General features: G+C 53.1%; 2 protein-coding genes across 2 annotated transcripts; one reads left to right on the top strand and one right to left on the bottom strand.

Annotated features, from left to right (window-relative positions):
* The first annotated feature begins 929 nt into the window (after nucleotides 1–929).
* SOX15 (SRY-box transcription factor 15) lies at nucleotides 930–5,990 on the top strand. The gene is made up of 2 exons (XM_072977238.2): nucleotides 930–1,630; nucleotides 4,159–5,990. Exons 1-2 carry the CDS (start codon nucleotides 1,074–1,076, stop codon nucleotides 4,367–4,369), a joined length of 768 nt encoding a protein of 255 aa, XP_072833339.2. The 5' UTR covers nucleotides 930–1,073; the 3' UTR covers nucleotides 4,370–5,990.
* Nucleotides 5,861–20,026, bottom strand: MPDU1 (mannose-P-dolichol utilization defect 1). Its single transcript, XM_078378176.1, has 7 exons — nucleotides 19,893–20,026; nucleotides 17,540–17,605; nucleotides 16,717–16,849; nucleotides 15,878–15,963; nucleotides 8,106–8,224; nucleotides 7,160–7,270; nucleotides 5,861–6,327 (listed from the first exon to the last, which is right to left on the bottom strand). The coding sequence occupies exons 1-7, from the start codon at nucleotides 19,984–19,986 to the stop codon at nucleotides 6,208–6,210; spliced, it is 729 nt and encodes a 242-aa protein (XP_078234302.1). The 5' UTR covers nucleotides 19,987–20,026; the 3' UTR covers nucleotides 5,861–6,207.
* Nucleotides 20,027–20,080: the final 54 nt, after the last annotated feature.

Below are 20,080 nucleotides of genomic sequence, written 5' to 3'. Positions count from 1 at the left end.
GAGCCCAAGAAAGTAAAATCTGTCACTGCCTCCATGTCTTCCCCTTCTGTTTGCCAGGAGGTGGTGGGACCAGTGGCCATGATCTTAGGTTTTTGGATGAAATGTCACTTAAAAGGCTTTAAACGCCAGACTAATCATCAAGGAAGCTGGAAACTGGACGCTTCCTTGGGGCGGTCTGTTTCTTATTTCGCTTGCGTTGTTAATTGTTTCTGACACTGAATACGTGTGTGTTCATGCCATCCTTCTGGCATGAATACACACGTGAAATCTTAACACGGGAATTCACAGGAGGAGGGCCCCCCAAAGTGGTGCCCACTGCACGCCACCTGGCCAGAAAACAGAGGTTGGGAGGAGAACTGCTTCCTGGACTACAACTCCCAGAATCCTCCGGACGGAGGGGCGCAGGGGGGAGGTGATTCCAAAGCAAGAGTTGCAGGCCAAAAGAAAGTCATTTTTCCGACCTCCGCCAAAGGGATCCAGGGGCGGGGGATCCGGAAGGCACGGGAGAGATCCAGCCGCGTCGGGCTCCCAGCACCGGGGGGGGGGGGTTAGGAGGGGTGTTACAGGATGGTTTTGCAAGCCTGGAAAAGTTTCTCCCTCCCCCCCCCCACACACACACACTTACAAAATCCCCTTTTTAAAAAAGACCGCACCGTCTGGCTCTGGAGGGTTGCGAAATACCAACGCAAGGGCTGGCAGGCGATTCGTTTCGCGCCCACCGTGAATGAATTAATCATACTAATGGCACGGGTTTTAATTATTTTTTTACCCGTGGTCTATGAAAGTCTCGCCTGTCCTTGTACAGTATTTGCATTTCCATCTCTGCCTCTGGAAGGGGGTGAGAAGGCGCCTCCCCCCCGTCCTATTTCACCCGGCAGAGGCAGGGACCGGCGAGGAAGGAGTTAACCGGGGGCGGGGCCTCGAGGGGGGCGGGGCCTCCGCTCCCCTCTATATCTTTTCCGCGCCGCACGTGCTGCACCTTCGAGAGAGTGACTCGGGGGGAACCTGGAAGGGCATCTAGTCGGAGCTCCTCGTCCGGGAGAAGCGAGTGGAAGTCGACCGCAGCGAGGCGAATGATGATGATGATGGGGGCCCCTTCTCCCCTCGAGGCTCCTGGGGCGCCGCCGCCTCCTCCTCCTCCTCCGGAGGCGCCTTCCTCCTCCTCCTCTTCCTCCTGCTGCTGCTGCTGCCCGTCGGGGGAGCCTCCGGCGGGGAAGGTGAAGCGCCCGATGAACGCCTTCCTGGTGTGGTCGCGGGCGCAGCGGCGGGAGCTGGCGCGGCGCTTCCCGGGGGTGCCCAACGCCGAGCTCTCCAAGCGCCTGGGCGCCGCCTGGAAGCGCCTCCCGGAGCCCGAGAAGCGGCCCTTCCGGGACGAGGCCCGCCGCCTCCGCGCCCTCCACCTCCGAGACCACCCGGACTACCGCTACCGCCCGCGGCGGCGAAGCAAGGAGGGCAGCCGGAGCCGGAGCGGGAACCGGAGCGGGGAGGCCCCGACGGCCCCCTTGGCCCCGCTGGCCTGGGCGCCCCCGCCGCCCGAGCCGGGAAGGGGCCACCACAACCTCGCGCCGGGCGGCTACGGGACCCCCACTGCCGCCCCCACCGCCGCCCCCATCGCCGCCGGCTGGCCCAGGTAAGCCCAGGTGCTCCGGCCGGGACTCGCGCGCCCAGAATCCCCCCCCATTCTCCCACACACGCCCCGCTCGGATCTCGGGCAGCGGGATGCTGGGTCGTGTAGTCCCCCTTCCCTTCTCCGCGCCCCCCCCTCCGGAGGTCTGGTGCCGGGGCTTCCTCGGGCGGAGACCCTTCCCAGGAGAGAGCGAGGGAGCGTCTGCGGGCGCGGCGCTTAAGCCCCTCCGAGGTCTCGGTCCGGCCTCCCGACGGGGATGGGGTCTCCCTGGGCTTCCCTCCGCGCGGATCCTGGCCGCCCGCGCGCGGGCTTTGCCTCCTCGCGAGGAAGCCCCGCGCCGCTTCCCTCCCCGGGGACTCCCGCCCAGGGGCGCCCCCCCCCCCAAAAAAAGGCTGCGCGCTTTTCGCCTCCGCTTTGCGCCCTCGGGGATGGTGAAGGCGGCGGCGGCGGCGCTGGTGGTGGATCGGGACGAGGGGGAGGCGTTTCCGTCTGTAGCTATTCCGGGGAAGGGGAGGGGGGAGTTGGCCGGCCCTTGGGGGCAGCGGGGGGGGGCATCCAGATCACCTGTGGGGACCCGCAAGCTTGAATCGGGGGGGGGGACACGAGGAGGAGAGGAGGGGGCTGTCTTTCTGATGGCAATTTATATCCCGTTACAATGGCATTGCCCAAGTCTTGCCCCCCCCCTCCATGCCCCGCAGGGTTCACGCCTTCGAGCTTTCCTGCTGTGTGATGATGATGCCCTTGGCTGGACCAGGGCGATCGGGGCGGGGGGGAGCGGCCCCTTTCCCAGCAGCCTCTTGCTTCCTTCGCCCACGGCCGGCCCTCACCCCACAGATGGCTGCAGCCGAGCCCGGAGGCAGAAGGGGCGCCCGGCGCTGGCCGTCCCTCCGCGTGCCCGGCCGTCGAAACCAGCCTCGGTGCCGGCCTGGGTGGCTGACCTAAACGGACAAGAGGCCTCCCGGATCCCCGGGTTCTCTGGCTCGGGGGACCCTTTCCTAGCCTCGGCCAAGGCCCTCGGGATCCTGGAGGCCGGTTTGCACCAGTCCTTCACCCTGCGCCTGTCTCAGGCTTTGCCCTTTGCCTCGGACCCAATCCCTTGGTGGCGGTTCCCACCGACTGCTCGGGAGTCCCTTTGGAACCAGAGGCGGCAGCTCCGCCGGAGGCGTCTCTTCCGGAAGCTTTTAAGCTCTCCTTCCCGAGAACCTCCAGAGTCCTGGCCGGAGAACTGCATTTGACGTCTTAAGCTGCGGTAGTAAAACTCAGTCTTGACACACAACCGAAAGGCAGCTTTTAACAAGGGCTTCTTCCCTGGAAGAGTTCCTGCCGGCCTGCCTGTTGTTGTGCCCTCCGGGGTGTGGGTGGGTGGGTTGTGTCCTGGCACCTGGCATGCAGGAGGAAGGAGAGCAGCACAGGTGGAGTGATGGGACTTTGCAGAGCAAGGCGGTGCCCACAGGTATCCCCCTAGTCCCTTGGGTGCACCAGGTGGGTGGCGGAAGAGGCAGGTCAGCAGCCCCCACCACCACCAAGACCCACCCTCCCCACCGCCTACTCCATGGAGGCAAGATCTGGAGAGTCTCGGGTTTGGAAAAAAATGAGACTTTTGGAGAACCGTGGCCGAGATCCTTCAGAGGAGTGTAAGATTTAACGAGATTCTGCTGCCTGTTGGCTACCATGAAGTGCAGCAGATCTTGGAAGAGTTCCTTTTCTGGACCAACGCCCCCCCCCCCAATGCCCCAACCAGAGCTTTAGGCAGTTGCATCCAAAAAAATTTGCTTTGGCCAAGCTGTGGTTGTGGGGGGGGGGAGAGAGGGAGGAGGCCTGGGTGTGCTTCTTTTGGAAGAAACGTCCCCCTTTTTTTGGAGGGGGGGGCTTGAGATCCCCTGGAAAGAGTTGGCAGAAACCACAGCAGCTGGGCTGAAACCCAGGCAGGCCCAAACTGGTTGGGGGCCGTGCGGCCAGAACTGGAAGAGCAGGCCGGCTGTGGAATGCAACCCGGGGCCCGGCCGCTCTCGGCCCCCCAGGGGGTGTTGGCGGGGGGGCGGATTAGTGTTCTCTTCCCACAGGCGCAGGCCTTGTCTTGTCTGCCTCCTCTTCCCCCTGGCTGGACACCACCCTCCTCTCTTTCCTGCCCTGAGCACCTCTTGCTTGCCAAAAACGGGCCAAGGCCTTTTCTGGTCCTGGGACAGCCCAGGACCCCTGGTTCCCCGCCGCCCAGCCCAGCCCTCAAACCCACAGGGGAGCCCATGACCTCGGCAGTGGGTGAGCGCTCCAACCCTGGGGGCATTCATTCAAGAAGAAGTTTTAAGATAAAATCCCCTGGCAGACCAACTTAGATGGTATTCCTGCGTTGGGCGGGGTGGGTGGGGGTCATTTTACCAACTGACCTTGGAAGGACAGAAGGCTGGGGTCAGCCTTGAGCCGGCTGCCGGGACCAAACCCTCTGGAGGTTTGGCTGCAGTCTAGCCCTTGATCAGAGCCACTGTGCCGCCAGGCTCCTACAACCCACTAAACCTGGTTTTGTGTCTCCACAGCAGCTCCCTGGCCTACAACTCCTTGCCCCTTACGGGACTGGGTGCGAATGAAGACCACCCGGCACAGGAGCCGGAGTATCTCCCCCACTACCCGCTTGGCGACTTTCACGATGTGATGGCGTCCTATGGGCTCCCAATGGCCGATATGGAGAGCCAGGATCCTGACCAGCTGCTGGGGTTCTACAGCACCAGCCCTCTGACCCACCTCTGACGGCAAGAGAGACGGCGTGAGCGAGCGAGCGTGCAGGCCGACAGACGGGACTGACTGACTGACTGGTCCAGGAGGATGTGTGCCAAAATAGCACAGGACCCGGTGGGGGGGGGCACGTTAGGCTGATGTCGCTGCTTGTACGGAAGCCCCTGAAGCAAGAAGGAATCGCATTGAAGGCGGGATTGTACAAATATGAAGGAAACGGTCCAGAGTTTGGGGAAGGGAGGCCGAAGGATGCCTGCTGGCAGGCTCTCCTTTTGCCACGTTCCCGCATGTGGGTGTCTGTCTATGGCGTGGGGGCGGGGGCAAGTCACAGCCCCATTCTTATCTTTAATGTTTCTCCCCCTCCCCCCCGGACCACTTGTTTGTCTTGAGGGGGGCAAGTGTTAGGGAAGGGGGGGGGGAAGGGACAGGATTCTCCTCTGGGTTTGTGGGATTGTTATCAAAAAAGGGAAAGACATCTTGTTTGAACAGGTGGGTGGCTTTTCTAAGAAAACTTTTTTTAATAAGACAAAAATAAAACTTGCTTATAAAAGCTGGGCTGGACTAGAGCGACCGATCTCTTGGGGGGGGGGGAACGACGACTGTGACCTCTTTCCTTGCCCACTGGGTGAAGACCAGGGTGGGAAATAACCTTGATTTACTCCCCTTACCAACCACAAGCCCTTTAACTGTCCGCCTGCTGTGGGGACAAGCGAGGGGTGTGTGTGTGCATGTGTGTTTTGCTTTTGGCAAGAAACCGCCGCGGCGTCCTTTCCTGAGCCTGACCTGGCAGTTCACGCAGGAGGTGACTCGACCCTTCCTCTTGGGCCGGGCACCGGTGATGGGAACGGGGCTCCCCCACCCCGCCAGGAAGGAGCAGTCCTGTTTGTGTATTGCTCTCTGTGCAGACACACAGACACACACACACACTCCCAAGGCTGCTGTTCCAATCGGCGGTGAGCCCAGAGGTACCAGCTGGGGGGAAGGGGGAAGGAAGGTCTTGTGTGTAAGCACCTCGAGTCCTGGAGCAGCAGGGAGAACGCACATACGATGGATGGACTCGTTGAAGGAACCAAACCCCGCCACCACCACCACCCCCAGGACGTGGGAGCTGCCGTCCAGGAAACATAACATTTCCAAACTCCCTGGCGGCCCTTTCCAAGCTTTCCAAGGCCCCTCCTAAAAACAGGCTTTGTGGCATTTGCCCATCATCCCTGCAGCCGCTACAAACAGACCAGTGTTTTTTTTGGCACTGTTCCCCCCCCCCCCCCGGTCCTGCCAGCCCAGGTTCTCCTTTCAGAGCCCCCCTCCGAACCAAATATTCACTCACTCACCTGCTGTGTGGATGCTGCCATCTGGATGCCCTGCCCTCTCTTCCTGTCCCCACCGCTTCACCCAGAAGGCACAGACATCGGCTGCCCCCTCCCTCCCCCCCCGCCAACTTCATGGTGCAAAACTCTCTGGCTCTCCTCGAGGGAGCAAAGGCAGAAAGGCAAGACGGCACGCAGCGCCGGTTGGAGGGAGGGGTGTATTTTGCCCATGATACATTCTTCCCCATCAGTAGCCTGGGCGTGGGCTCTCCAGCCCCATAGCACCGGTGGGCAAAGCTAAGCCCCCTTCTCTGCCCACCCCTCCCAGCTTCAAAGTCCCCCTCCCTGAGATTCCTGGAGATGGCCACCTTCTCCCTTGGCTCAGTAGCAGCAGAAGAGGGAGACCCTTGAGTGGCAGGCAGGCAGGCAGGCAGGGTTTGGTCCGTTGCAGAAGACAGGTGGGAAGGAAAGCCGCCGTCCTGCCAGCCTCCTTCCTCGGGGGTGTCCTTGTGGATGGTGTGGCGGCAAAGGAGGGCCTCTCGTCTCCTACGCCTTCTTGTGTTTGTCAAAGGGGACATTCCAGTAGTAGAGCAGCTGCCCCATGATGATGCCGTTGCACGCCGAGGAGACCACGTAGGTCAGCGCCATGAGGGGGTCCCCTGTCTCCTGGGAGGCAAAAGGCAGAGCAGCCAGTTTGTCTCGTGTTCAGGGACTGGGGTGGGGTGGGGAGGGGAGAGGAACCACAAGGCCTGTTCTCACGTCCCTTGGTGGGAGAGACCCAAAAACGGACTGTGGGGAGACCAGGACAACCCACTCTTTTCTCTCTCCCCACCACCCCCAAGCCTCAAATTTGGGAACTCTGTGGAAGGGTTGAAGGAGAACCAGCTGCTGGCTACCAGGTGTGGGCCCAGCAAAGGCCCTGGAGTCGGCTGAGGCCCAAGGAAAACTTGCTAGCCCAGCATCTTGTGCCCAGCAGGAGGAACTCTGGCAGGGGAGGAGTGCACACACACACACACACACCCATTCAGCCTGCTCAGCAGCACCGGCTCCGCTCGGGCACTGGAGATAATAAAGAGAGAGCCCTCCTGGCTAGCGGTCACTGGTGGCCGCCTCGCCCTCCCTTCAATTCCATCTGAAAGGCCGTTGGCTGGGCAGCGGTTTAACCATCTTATGGGGAGAAACCCCAGAGTGGGGTCGGCCCTCCTAAGAAGAGACAGGCTGCTGGCTCATGCACCCCATAATACCTGCTGTCTGTGGCAACCAAAGAAGGGGACGCTGGAAGAGCCCTCCTACCCACCCCCGGCCAATCTGAAAGGTGTTTATTCCCAAGGAACACGGGTTGCTTTTAAGAAGTCCTGTCCTTGTGGACAGGGGACGGCACCCAGGCCCTTAAGTCCCCCCCACTGCCACCTCCATGGCCACATGTCTCTGTCTTTCTCTCTCTCTCTCTCTGGGACACGCACACACATACGGGCAGGATCAAGCCAATGTGGACTACCTGGATGGACGTGAAGATCCGTGCCAGGGACCCCGCGAAAAGCAAGGAGGCGGTGATGGCAGAGAGCTGGCCCGTGTGCCCGTTCCGGTAGTTTGCTGCCGCCTGCAGGAGCTGTGGGGGTGGGGGTGGGGAGAAGATGACGGCGGTTTGCCTATGTTTTTTTTTTTTAAACTCCCACATTCAAATCATAGACTCACGAAGGCTGACAAGGTTGATTTAAAAAAATAGGCACCTGTCAATATCCGGTGCACCTCGTTTTTAACCTTGTTGCCTTCCAGTCTGGCAAGTTATGATGCTAAAAACAACTGGATCAAAACCAGTTTTGTAAAAAAAAAAATCGATAAAAATATTTACTGAGTACTTGCAGTGCGAATATTTGCTAACTGGTATCTAGCTCAGCCTCGCCCTGCCACCTGCGCCACAGCTGGGATCCCCACACACTGCGGCGCTCCTCCTCCCACAGACACCCAGCCCAGGGATGGGGGGAGCAGGACACCCTGTCGCTGCGCCTGGTTCAAGACACCACGTGGTCCTCAAACCTAGAACAAAAGGCCGCCGTAAAAGTTCTCATTCCCAGCGTTCTCCCCTGCTCCTATGACTTCCTAAGCTTTATTGAGCTCAACATGCAGCGGTCGGTGAGAGACCCAAGCGGAGCAAAATCTGGCCCTCAGGTCAGCCAAAGGGGAGCCCTCCCACCCTGACCCACCAGGTCAAATATTGCAACCCAAGGAGAGCGGATGGCAGCGGCGGTCCACCAACATCGTGCTCCAGATCAGAGCCACGAGGGCAAGGAAGGCTGAAGGGCTTTGACATGTTGCAGAAACACTGGGACAAGGCTTCAGAGCCGGCAGCGTCAGTATGGAGCGCAGCCCCCTCCCTCTCTATCGGTCCTGTTTGTCTGTGGGTGCCCCCCAGCGAGGCAAGCCCAGCCAGAGGGGTCCCTTACCCTGCTTATGATGACAGAAGGCATGTTGGAAGCCTGAAGCATCATCACGACACTCGGGGGCGTGAGTGAAGACAGCAAGAGAGAAAGGACTCCCAGGTAGAGAAGCAGGAAGGTCAGACCTGAGGGGAGGAACAGAGGCGTCAACATCACACAGTCCGGCCCCATAAACCGACAGGGCGCCTCCATGCAGCCCCACGCCTGCACAGAACACACTTCTCCCTTCCACAAGGCTGCAGTTAGGGGCATTGGATCTCCCGCTAGTTCAAAAACTAGGTGTATAACTCTGATGCACAAAGCAGAGACAGTTGATTACCACAAACACACACAGAGAACATTGATTCGTTTGTTTGTTTGTTTTTTACCCCGCCCATCTAGATTCAAACTAATTGACTCTGGGCGGGTTATGGACCAAGCAATATAAAACAAGGGACGAAAAACCTTAAGAACGCGGCCAAACAGCCCGGAAAACCCACAACAACCGTCAATATAAAACAAGGATTGAAACAGACAATATTATTATGAGTTTGCTGTATGACCCCAGTACGCTCCCCAGCTGCCACGTGGAGCTGCTGTGCCACGTGAAGGAGCTAGCTGGGCAGCCTGCATGGTACTGGGGGGCCACCTCACCACCGCCAACACCGCCAAGAGGGGCTGCGGTACGTCCAAGACCCACACTTTCTCAGGCCGCTTCCCGGAGATGAATATTTATTGAATATACTACATACACAGTCGTGCCCTGCTGGACGATTACCCCGTTTGATGAATCCGCTTAACGTTGACGTTTTTGCGATCGCTTTTGTGATCACAAAACAATGGTTTAAATGGGGTTTTTTCGCTGTGCGATGATTGGTTCCCTGCTTCGGGAAGATTTTCACTTTACGACGATCAGCAAACAGCTTACCGTCGGGTTTCAAAATGGCCGCTGGCTGAAGAAAATGGCTCCCCGTTGTTTTTAGGACTGATTTTTCGCACTACAGGCACCGAAAATGGCCGTCCCTATGGAGGATCTTCGCTGGACAAGCAGGTATTCAGCCCACTGGAATGCATTGAATGGTTAACAATGCGTTTCAATTGATTTTTTAAAATTTCATTTGATGACGTTTTCGCTCCATAGCGATTTTGTTGGAATGAATTCACATCGTCAAGCGAGGCACCACTGTATATATAATTATTATATATGTATTCCTGGAGATGAATATTGAATATAGTGCACACAGTATATTTAGTTAGTTAGCTAGCTTAGCTAGCTGGTGGAATATTTTGTTAGTTACTGGAATATTTAGCTATTTGTTGGAAGAAATCCTTGTACAGCTAAAACCAGTAGCTTGAAACTGTGCAACTGGAGGGAGAAGGGTACGGCAGCATTGTGGGCGTGGACAACCAAGGCCAGCGTTGTGCCATGGAACTGGTGGCCCTCCTGCTCCGAACGGTTGACCAGGAGAACCGGGGCAGGGAAGGCAGGGCACTGCATCCGAGCGAGCACCCGTCGGAGGAGGTGAGGCTGGGAAGCCCCAAATATCTGTTCATTTGCAGGACGAACCGGCACGACCCTCTGAATCGGCGGTTCGTGCCCATCTCTATTCATAGTTGTCGAAATCCAGTAGTAAGCCAAACACTCGAGGAAGCCCACTAAATGATGAAACCTCCAAAGACGCTGACTCAATGGGCCGACTCTCCCTGACCGGCCGGGACCCTTTCACAGTGTTAAGGTGTGCATCCAAAGGAAGGGAGCCCAAAAATGTACTTTCCCCCAAAACTTACCACGTCCTGTATGGCCCCCGAAATGCTGCACTAGGAATCCGATCACCACTGTCTGGATCATCAGGAAGAGAGCCTCACCCCAGGCACTGAGGGGGAAGAAGCAAAGGGAGGGAGTGAACAGGAGGAGCAGGTAACGGGGATCTGGCCTAACGTCTGAAAACAGCCATTGTTGAAAGAAACAAAACAAAGACTTATAGGACTGGGCATGTTTAGGCTTGAGAAACTAAGACCGAGGGGAGATATAATGCTTCTCAAAGACTTGAAAGATAATCACACAGAGGAGGGGCAGGATCTGTTCTCCATCACCCCAAAGTGCAGGACGCGTCATGATGGGCTCAAGCGACAGGAAACCAGATTACATAACCGCACTGATGTTACCTGTCTGTCATGGGTTTGGAGGGAAAGTTCCATCCTATGGGGAGTGGAAGGCGGGACATCAGGAGGAGGGGCTGTACTGTATAAATATGTGATGCCTGTGTGGTGTGAAAGAGATACTGGGAGACACTGGGTTGTGACGAAGCAGCAGCTGGGAAGAAGAAGCTGTTGTGGGAGTCCGTGTGTCAGACAGGGTACTACTGTGTGTCAGAGTACCAACCTGATAGGTTCAGGTGTCTGTGGGTTAGCCAGAACTGATAGGTTCAGGGTCTGTGCTACACGTTAAGGGTTCTGTGTGAACCAAACTGTATGCTTGTATGAGTGAGAATAAGCCACGTTACTTTATTTTATTCACCTGATTGTTTATTATCCCTGTGTGTGTATTTAAATAAACCTAATTCTTTTATTGTTTAAAAATCCATCCCTGGTCTGTGTGACTTCTTATAGGGAATGGTTGGTGGCAGCTTAGTGTAACTGTGTGACATATCCCAGTAGGTCTGGGTTTGTCACATTGATTGGTGTCCAGCGTGTGGGATACGACTGGTCCAGTTGTCCAGTGGTCCAGCAAAGCCTTGGCAAGTGTGCCCAGAGCAAGGGGGGTCTAGTCAGGGACAGTCTGAGGCGCGTAGGTAATCTTCTAGGTGTACCTCACGGGGAGGTGCGCTAGTAGAAGAACGTGCCAACTGGGGAGACTTAGATTAAGGTGCTCTGAGGTAGCCTGGTTTTGGCGGGAAAAAGCTGAGGCAAAACTGCGTAGTAACAGCGAGCTAGCTTGCCAGCTGAGAGGCCCAGCAGAGGGGGGTAGGCTCTGACTCGATACTGTTGCAAAGTTAGTGCTGAAGAACAGCAGCAATCTCTAGGGAAAGCTGGTTCTGAGGCAAGAGGAAAAAAGTGGTCGTTTTATTTTGAGGCTTGACTTTTTAAAGCAGCCTGTTCTGAGGGGGGGTTATGCCCTTGACTCGAAGCCAAGTAGCAGAAATGAGTGAAGTGAAAGACCCCCAGATTGACCAAGGTTCTGAGGATGAATTTGGCTCAGTGCAGGGTGACAGCACAGGAGAGCAGAACCCAGAACTCAGAAAAATACTCCTAGCCCAACAGCATGAACTGAGGGTGAGGGAAATGGAGGAAAGATTAGAGAGAGAGAAAATGGCGTTTGAATTAGAGAGAGAGAGAGAGAGAATGGAGAGGGAGGAAAGATTGGAGAGAGAGAGAATGGAAATGGAGAGGGAGAGAGAGAAAATTGCTCTGGAGAAAGAAAAAATGGCGTTTGAATTAAGAAAACTGGAACTGATGAACCAAAACAATAATAACAATAGGGATTCTGAGGGAGGCCAACTGTCTAAAGCTGACCTGAAGAAATTCCCTGTGTACCACAAGGGAGATTGTCCTGAGGTGTTCTTTTCCTTAGTGGAAAGAGCGTTTGTGGACTTCTCAGTGAGGGAAACTGAGAAGATGACCATCATGCGGTCTTTGATCAGTGGTAGCCTGGCTGAGGTCTATGCCGAGATGCCTGAGGAACTGATGAAAGATTTTGCAGAGTTTAAAAAACTGGTGTTTGCCAGACATGGGATAAATGCGGAGCAGCTGAGACAAAGATTCAGGTCCCTCACCAAGAAGCCAGAGCAGACTTTTACCCAAGTGGGGGCCCAATTGGTGAGGCTGCTTGAGAAATGGCTATCGCAGGAGGGAACGGAGACCTATGAGCAGCTTAAAGATTTGATAGCACTGGAACAGTTCTATTCAGTCCTGCATGGGGAATTGAAATTCCAGGTGAGGGAAAGGAAACCGAAATCTGTGGCAGCAGCCGCAGAGATCGCAGATTTTATTTCCCAAATAAGAAAGCCCTTGGGTGAGGGGAAATCTGTGGGTAAACCCAAAGAAACCTACAGCAAGTACTCTCAGGGACCAGGGAAAAGCCAGCAAGGGGGAGGGGCCCATGGTGAAGGGAAGCCCTCAGACATGAAACTAAGACCTCAGATTTTGGAGGGAAAACCAAAACAAGATGAGAGAGAATCAAAATACACCAGAAAATGCTATTTCTGTCAGGGAAAGGGTCATCTAATCTCAGAGTGTGAGAAATTAAAGCAGCTAAAAGGAATGGTGCCTCAGAATTCTAGTGGGACCAAGCCAAAAGCAGTGTTCTGTGTCCAGAAAGAGCAAGGCTCAGTGTCACTGAGGGAGCCTGTTGCCATGGCTACTCAGTCTGGAACAGCTACCTCTACAGATCAGGCTGAGGAAAATGGTCCTCTTGTGGAGGTAAAGCGCTGCTTGCTGGTAAAAACAGATTCTCAGTTGTTTGAGACAGCAGGGGTGGACGTAGGAATACTTGACCGTCAGTATAGGGGGCTGCGGGACACTTGTTCCCAGGTAACCCTGTGCCATCCAGATATTATTCCTAGGGAGCTTATAATCCCAAATGAGAGCATAAAGGTGGCAGGGATTGAGGGGCAGGTAATCTCTCTGCCAGTAGCAGAGGTACCTGTCAACTTTCAAGGCTGGAGGGGGGATTGGCGGCTAGCGATTTCATCGACTCTGCCAGCAGCCGTGCTCGTGGGAAATGACCTGGCTGAACATGTGAAACGGGTGCTAGTGATTACACGCTCACAAGCCACCACAGGGACAGTTCAGGGGGGTAATGATGAGCCAGAGACGGAAGCAGAGGGGAGTTCAGAAGCTGTGGTGGAAACCTTAACCACAGACAGCAGATTTGGACAGGAGCAAAAGGCAGACGCCACTCTCCAAAAGTGTTTTGAACAGGTGACTGACGCCCAGCTAACACCTGAAACCCCAGTGAGATTTCTGGAGAAAAAGGGGATTTTATATAGAGAGACCCTGAGGAATATCTCAAAAGGGGGAGATGGGATCAGAAGTCAGCTGGTGGTACCTGAAAAGTATCGCCCCATGATCTTACAAAGGGGTCACTCTGACATGTTTGCTGCACACTTAGGGGTGAAAGGGCCCCTTGATTTGATCAAACAAAATTGGGAGCAGATCACCCAGGATGACCCACAAGACGTTGTGACATACATAGACACCTTGATGAATGACCTAAGGAGAAATCTAGAGCTGGCAGCAGAAAACCTGCAAGCTCAGAAGGTCAGACAGAAAACATGGTATGACCATAAAGCTAGAGAAAGACACTTTGACCCAGGGGAGGAAGTGCTTTGGCTTAGGCCCTGCAGAGAGAATAAACTGCAGCTCAAATGGGCAGGACCATATAGGGTCATTTCTAAGATGTCAGACCTGAACTACCTAATAGAGCAGGAGGAGAACCAAGCAAGGAGGGTGGTTCATGTGAATGCCCTAAAACCCTACTACCGAGGGGAACAGAGGGTTTTATTCGCGATAAAAGCAGCTGAGAGTGAGGAAGCTGAATTACCCTTCTGGGAGGGTAGAGGGGAAGTAAAATACAACCCAGAGGAGGTAAAGATCAGTCCTGCACTCACACAAGACCAGCAGCAAGAACTAAAAATGCTGCTTAGTAAATATCAACAGGTGTTTTCCAACAAGCCGGGGATAGTGAAGGGAGTGATGCATCGGATCCACACAGGGGATGCACCCCCGCAGGCAGTATCCCCATACCGAGTAACGGGACCCTATAGGGACAAGGTGCGGAAGGAGCTGGACGAGATGCTGAGGGAGAACATAATCGTCCCATCTTCTAGTCCTTGGTCCTCTCCGATAGTCCTTGTGGACAAGCCTGATGGGAGCATTAGGTTTTGTGTCGATTACAGAAAATTAAACCGTGTAACCACTCCTGATGCCTACCCAATGCCCAGGCTAGACAACCTGATTGAAACCATAGGGGGTTGTCGGTTCATCTCATCATTGGACCTGGTAAAGGGATATTGGCAATTAAGAACTGATCCCAGGGATCAAGAAAAGACTGCCTTTTGCAGCCCTTTTGGTCTCTATGAGTTTCGAGTCCTGAGCTTTGGTCTCAGAAATGCACCAGCCACATTCCAAAGGCTGATGGACCAGACCTTGGCAGGGCTCAGTGACTTTACAGTGGCCTACATTGACGACATAGGGATCTTCAGTAATACCTGGGAAGATCACCTGATACACCTGGAGTTAGTGCTGCAGAGGTTAAGTGCAGCAGGGCTAACAGTAAAGGCCAGCAAGTGTCAGCTGGGTAGCCCAGAAATAAAATACTTGGGTCACATGGTAGGGGGAGGAGTGATAAAACCCCTGGAGGCCAAAATAGAAGCAGTTCGTGATTGGCCTAGACCCAACACCAAGAAAAAAGTCAAATCATTTCTTGGGTTGGTGGGCTACTACAGAAAGTTCATCCCGAGGTTTAGCGAGATTGCGGCTCCGCTGACCGATCTGACGAGGAAGACGGCTGATGACCGCATCCCGTGGACCAGCGACTGTGAGGCGGCGTTCCAGAGGTTGAAGGAGGCGTTAATCAACTATCCTGTCCTGCGTGCTCCAGACTTCGACCGGGAGTTCATCATCTACACCGATGCGTCTAACAGCGGCGTAGGAGCAGTTCTGTGCCAGGAGGATGAGAATGGTGACCAGCATCCAGTGTCCTACCTGAGTAGGAAACTTCAAAAAGGTGAGAGACATTTGGCAACCGTGGAGAAGGAGTGTTTGGCCATAGTCTACGCGATCCAGAAGGCCAAGCCTTACATCTGGGGAAGACATTTTGTTCTGTGTACTGACCATTCACCATTGCAATGGTTAAAGACAATGAAAACCCACAATAGCAAACTTATGAGGTGGGCTTTAAACCTACAGGACTATGACTTTGAAGTGAAGGTGGTCAGAGGGTCAGTGAACTGTGTTGCTGACGCCTTATCAAGAAGACCCGAAGAATGAAGACGGCGAAAGAACATGGACTATATGTGTATATAATGATGACAAAAAGTAAATGTACCTGGTTTTGAATTTGGTTTGTATGAATAAAGGTAAATTGATGTAATGTATATGGTAAATGTTTAAAATGCCTAATTGCTATGGTTAACTTAGAGTAAGTATAAGTAAGTATTATATGGTATGTATAACTGTTGTTGTATATTTTATCAAGGTTGTTTTTTGGTGAAAAGCACGTTAGCTTTCCCCCTACAAAACAACTTATAAAGAGGGGAGGTGTTACATAACCGCACTGATGTTACCTGTCTGTCATGGGTTTGGAGGGAAAGTTCCATCCTATGGGGAGTGGAAGGCGGGACATCAGGAGGAGGGGCTGTACTGTATAAATATGTGATGCCTGTGTGGTGTGAAAGAGATACTGGGAGACACTGGGTTGTGACGAAGCAGCAGCTGGGAAGAAGAAGCTGTTGTGGGAGTCCGTGTGTCAGACAGGGTACTACTGTGTGTCAGAGTACCAACCTGATAGGTTCAGGTGTCTGTGGGTTAGCCAGAACTGATAGGTTCAGGGTCTGTGCTACACGTTAAGGGTTCTGTGTGAACCAAACTGTATGCTTGTATGAGTGAGAATAAGCCACGTTACTTTATTTTATTCACCTGATTGTTTATTATCCCTGTGTGTGTATTTAAATAAACCTAATTCTTTTATTGTTTAAAAATCCATCCCTGGTCTGTGTGACTTCTTATAGGGAATGGTTGGTGGCAGCTTAGTGTAACTGTGTGACATATCCCAGTAGGTCTGGGTTTGTCACACTTACCACGTCCTGTATGGCCCCCGAAATGCTGCACTAGGAATCCGATCACCACTGTCTGGATCATCAGGAAGAGAGCCTCACCCCAGGCACTGAGGGGGAAGAAGCAAAGGGAGGGAGTGAACAGGAGGAGCAGGTAACGGGGATCTGGCCTAACGTCTGAAAACAGCCATTGTTGAAAGAAACAAAACAAAGACTTATAGGACTGGGCATGTTTAGGCTTGAGAAACTAAGACCGAGGGGAGATATAATGCTTCTCAAAGACTTGAAAGATAATCACACAGAGGAGGGGCAGGATCTGTTCTCCATCACCCCAAAGTGCAGGACGCGTCATGATGGGCTCAAGCGACAGGAAACCAGATTTTGGATGAATATCAGGGAAAAACTTCTTAACTGTTGGAAGAGTACGACAACAGAACCCATGACCTTCTGCGTGGCAAAGCACTCCGACGATGGAGGTCTTCAAGAGAAAACTGGACCGCCCTCTGTCCGGTCTGCTTCCTGACTTGAGCAGGACTTGGACTCGCCAGCCTTATAGACCCCCTTCCAACTCCATGATTCTACGATTCTGTGACTGGAGGGGGATCCCCCGTTTAGGTTTTGGGAGAGGGGGTGTTTGGGGGAATCCCACAACCTCCACAATGTGAAAAAAAACATGATTCCTGGAGGCCTTCAGGAGCAGAAAGAGGCAAACCAGTTTGGCACCGGTTTTATTTTCCCCCAAGAATGTTAAAGGAGAAGTGATCTCAGGGAACCTTCCCCTCCCCTCCCAACACAAACACGCTCCCTCCCTCTCCATTTATTGAGGTCTGTCTGGGGAGACGGGAGCCGAGCGGCGGCCGGACCTGAAAGGGAAGCTGTTGGAGATGCTGTAGACCATGGTCCCCGTGATGGCAAGAAGTTCCAGCAGGATGGACTGGAAGCTCAGCCCCTCGGCACTCTTGGCCCCCAGAATCTTGAAGATCTGGGGGAGCTTCACTGCAGGGGAAAAAATGTAACTTGTAAAAGCGGCTTTTTGAATCACAAAAACCACCCCCACCCTCACCGGCCATCCTGCCTAAGGAGATTCTCAATCTGTAGCCCAAAGACATAATAAACTCACCACCACCACCACCCCAAACAGGAAGCTTCCTTGCTTCACCCCTCTTCGAAAAGATCCTCCTTTAGCGTCTCTTTTGGTGGACCGTTAGCTGTGACAGCCGACGGAATAGTTGGTTGTTTGCCCTCCTCTCTTCCTACGTCTTTGTATCATAAATCCTTTCCCAGACAGCTCTGGCTGACTCCCGCTCAGATTCTGATAAGGAACGCTTCCTTTTCATACTACTCAGGACGTGCATTTAAGTGGGGGGACGGAGCAAGCCAAATAGCGCATTTTAGGCTAAAGAATTTGAACAAAATTGCTGGTGCCAACGGAAAACAAAGTGTTCCTAGAGCCTAGAATGGATTGGATTTCAATTTTGAACCAAGGTTTTAAGAGCTATGGTCCAGAAGAGACAAAACTCTCGTTCTGGACAGCCCTTTTCCCTTCCCCCACTAACTTACCTCACCTGTCCTTAGACTTTCAGCTCATTTGATAAAACTGACTTTCAGGCAGAAGGATGTGCTTCCAGCATCTCTCCCAGTCATTAAAAGCCAAGTTATCTGTCAGGGAAATGAAAGCGTTCATACCCATGAGGGATCCTGCAACGATGGCGAATCCAAGGCCCTTGCTGATGAAGATTTTGAGACATGGAACTAAAAACAGCAAAGAAATAACATTAACAACTAGCAACCCATACAGTCCTTAGTTCAGATTATGAACACTCTTTAAAAAAATGAATTTGTACATTGAACCAGTCACAAATCTACTTTTTCATCTGAACCATGACAACTCAAAAAGTCACAGGATAGTTCCCCAACAGAGTAACCTCCTTCCTTCAGGCAGAGAAAAGCAACAGGGTGGTGATATGACCAGGCTGGCTGGATTTTTACCTAGATTTTAGCCATGTCACCTAGTGGCTGTCAATCGGTCCATATCACCAGCTTTTTTTAAAAAATGTTGTTACTATTTTGGTCAGTTCTGTGAGAAACAAGCCTTTGGATGTGATTTGCCAATGAGCTGGAGCCTTTCTCAGTATGGCATGACTTAAAAAGTTTTATATATAAAGATTCATCCTCTGCTAATGCATGTGCTAAACACCTGGCCTTGCAGACAGCTGAATTCAGTTTGGACAGCTTCCTGAAAACAGTGTATAGAAAGCGATAAAGTAAGAAGAAGAGATGAAACAGAGATGAAACTGAACTAAATACTCTTTTAAAAAAACACAATAATCAGGATAAAAGCTAGTACCTTCATTCATACATTTGACATGGCATGCACTATATTGTTTTTCCCGCAACAAAAGAAAATCAAAACCAGAAGACACAACAATATGAGGCAAAGTTTCCTTTTTTGGACTACAAGTTCCATCATGCTATCTGGGCAATTCTGGGAGCTCTGTCCAAACGGCCACAATACAGTGTCTTTTACTGAGATGTTGGGAGATGAGGGAATTGGAATTAAGTTTCATGTTTATCTTCCACAAACGTCTGGGCAGCTTTGCTATATTCTATGAGGAAATAAAGAGTTAGGTAAAGCAAGATAAGAGGTTTATGGTCCTATGGATGAGGATCAACTATGAAGCTTACTGTGAATCCTATATTTATTGAAAGAGGCCTCAAACAAGGAACAGATCTCTAGAAATTTCTGTTTTTGGATGACAGGACAATTCCCCAGACAACCTGCCAGCTGGGGGATTCTGGACAGTGTCATTTGCTCCCTACTGGAACATACCAATGATAATTGTTTTATGATATTTTTATTGTAAGCCGCCCAGAATAGAGGTAGTCTAGATGGGTGGGATATAAATCGAATGAATGAATGAATGCACACCACACAGCGTGTGGCAGGCTTTTAGACAGGGTTTATACATACAGGATATACCCTCAGCGGGCAGATAAACTTGGAATTGGAAGCAAAATATGCCGTACTGTCACAGAGATGCGTGCATGCCTGGCGCCGACAGTAAGAACAGATGGCAAAGGTGGAGGAGGGCGCATGGCAGCCGGGAACGGGCCTGGGAATTGTACCCTCTCTGTAGGAACGTCGGCTGCTTTAAACTCTCCCTGTTTATGCCCTGCAAGGTTGTTTGGGCTGAGAGGGCTTGCTTGGCCCAAGGATAAGCTTGGTCCCTAGGGAGGGATTTGAACTTGTCTCTCTCTCCCTGTTGCAAATCCCTAGTAGGATGGCACAAATACCGCTCCTCTCAGACCAGTTGCTCCTCCCTCAAGGATGCTTAATCTTTACCCTCGTTAGAAAAACAAGGCAGCCATTAGTGTTCCCCACATGAAAAGAACATGCAAATAAAGGCGCCGAATACCCCAAAGGGCTAATTAAGCTCCCAGATTGAGAGAAGGGGCTGACAACATCGCCAAAAAAAGTATGTCAGGTACTGCTGCCTTTGGATAAGGCTTCACCTGCTGGACTTCCACCTGTCACGGAAAAAGAAGAGCAGGGAAGCCATGAGAAAAACACTTCCGCCCCTAACCAAGATGGCGCCGATGGGTTTCACCCTGTTCCGCCCCTTCCTCTACTTTTTTTTTTTTTGAGGGGGCGCGGTACTCCCTTTTCCCAAACATGAAACTCCTCGGAACACCTTCAAAATAAATGACGGGCGTTATGGGTGAAACACAGAATAGTCAGAGCCTATTCCGTGCTACAACTGAATGTCGATCTAAAATAAGACGACGCAGCTCGTCCGCCAGGCCGAAATATGGCGGAAGGGCGGACAGCCGGAAGGTCAAGGGTAATTTCCGCCTGCTGACAACATGGCCGAACAGGTACTTCCGTCCGCTGGCAAAGATGGCGGACCCCCGCGTTCGCCCTTCCCCAAGATGGCTGCCCGCCGCCCTCAGGCACTTCCGCCGCGCTGGCGTTGCCGTGGCGACAGTGCCACGCCCCCTCCCTCCCCCCGCTAGGGGAGAAGGGGAAGGTCCGACTCACGGTGCAAGAGGTTGAAGCCGAGGATGAGCTCGTCGTAGCAGTGCTCCGGGAGGAAGTGCGGGACGAGCAGGCCCTTCAGCGCCGACGCCGCCATTTTGGCCAAGAGGGAAGCTGGAAGTGGGCGCCCCTTCCGCTTCCATGGCGCCCACGCCCGCTTTCCCCCGCGCGCATGCACCGTGGCTGGTTTC

The sequence above is a fragment of the Pogona vitticeps genome, chromosome 6 (genome assembly GCF_051106095.1).
Source record: "Pogona vitticeps strain Pit_001003342236 chromosome 6, PviZW2.1, whole genome shotgun sequence".
Classification (NCBI taxonomy): Eukaryota; Metazoa; Chordata; class Lepidosauria; order Squamata; family Agamidae; genus Pogona; species Pogona vitticeps.
This window is presented reverse-complemented; position numbering and strand designations above follow the sequence as displayed.

What these genes read in the sequence shown, in the direction of transcription:
- SOX15 (XM_072977238.2), top strand. Translation starts at nt 1,074, where the DNA reads ATGATGATGATGATGGGGGCCCCTTCTCCCCTCGAGGCTCCTGGGGCG. An exon ending in ATCGCCGCCGGCTGGCCCAG is followed by an intron (nt 1,631 to 4,158) that starts GTAAGCCCAGGT and finishes GTGTCTCCACAG; the next exon opens with CAGCTCCCTGGCCTACAACT.
- MPDU1 (XM_078378176.1), bottom strand. Translation starts at nt 19,986, where the DNA reads ATGGCGGCGTCGGCGCTGAAGGGCCTGCTCGTCCCGCACTTCCTCCCG. An exon ending in CGTTGCAGGATCCCTCATGG is followed by an intron (nt 16,850 to 17,539) that starts GTATGAACGCTT and finishes TTTCCCCTGCAG; the next exon opens with TGAAGCTCCCCCAGATCTTC. An exon ending in TCCAACAGCTTCCCTTTCAG is followed by an intron (nt 15,964 to 16,716) that starts GTCCGGCCGCCG and finishes CTTCCCCCTCAG; the next exon opens with TGCCTGGGGTGAGGCTCTCT.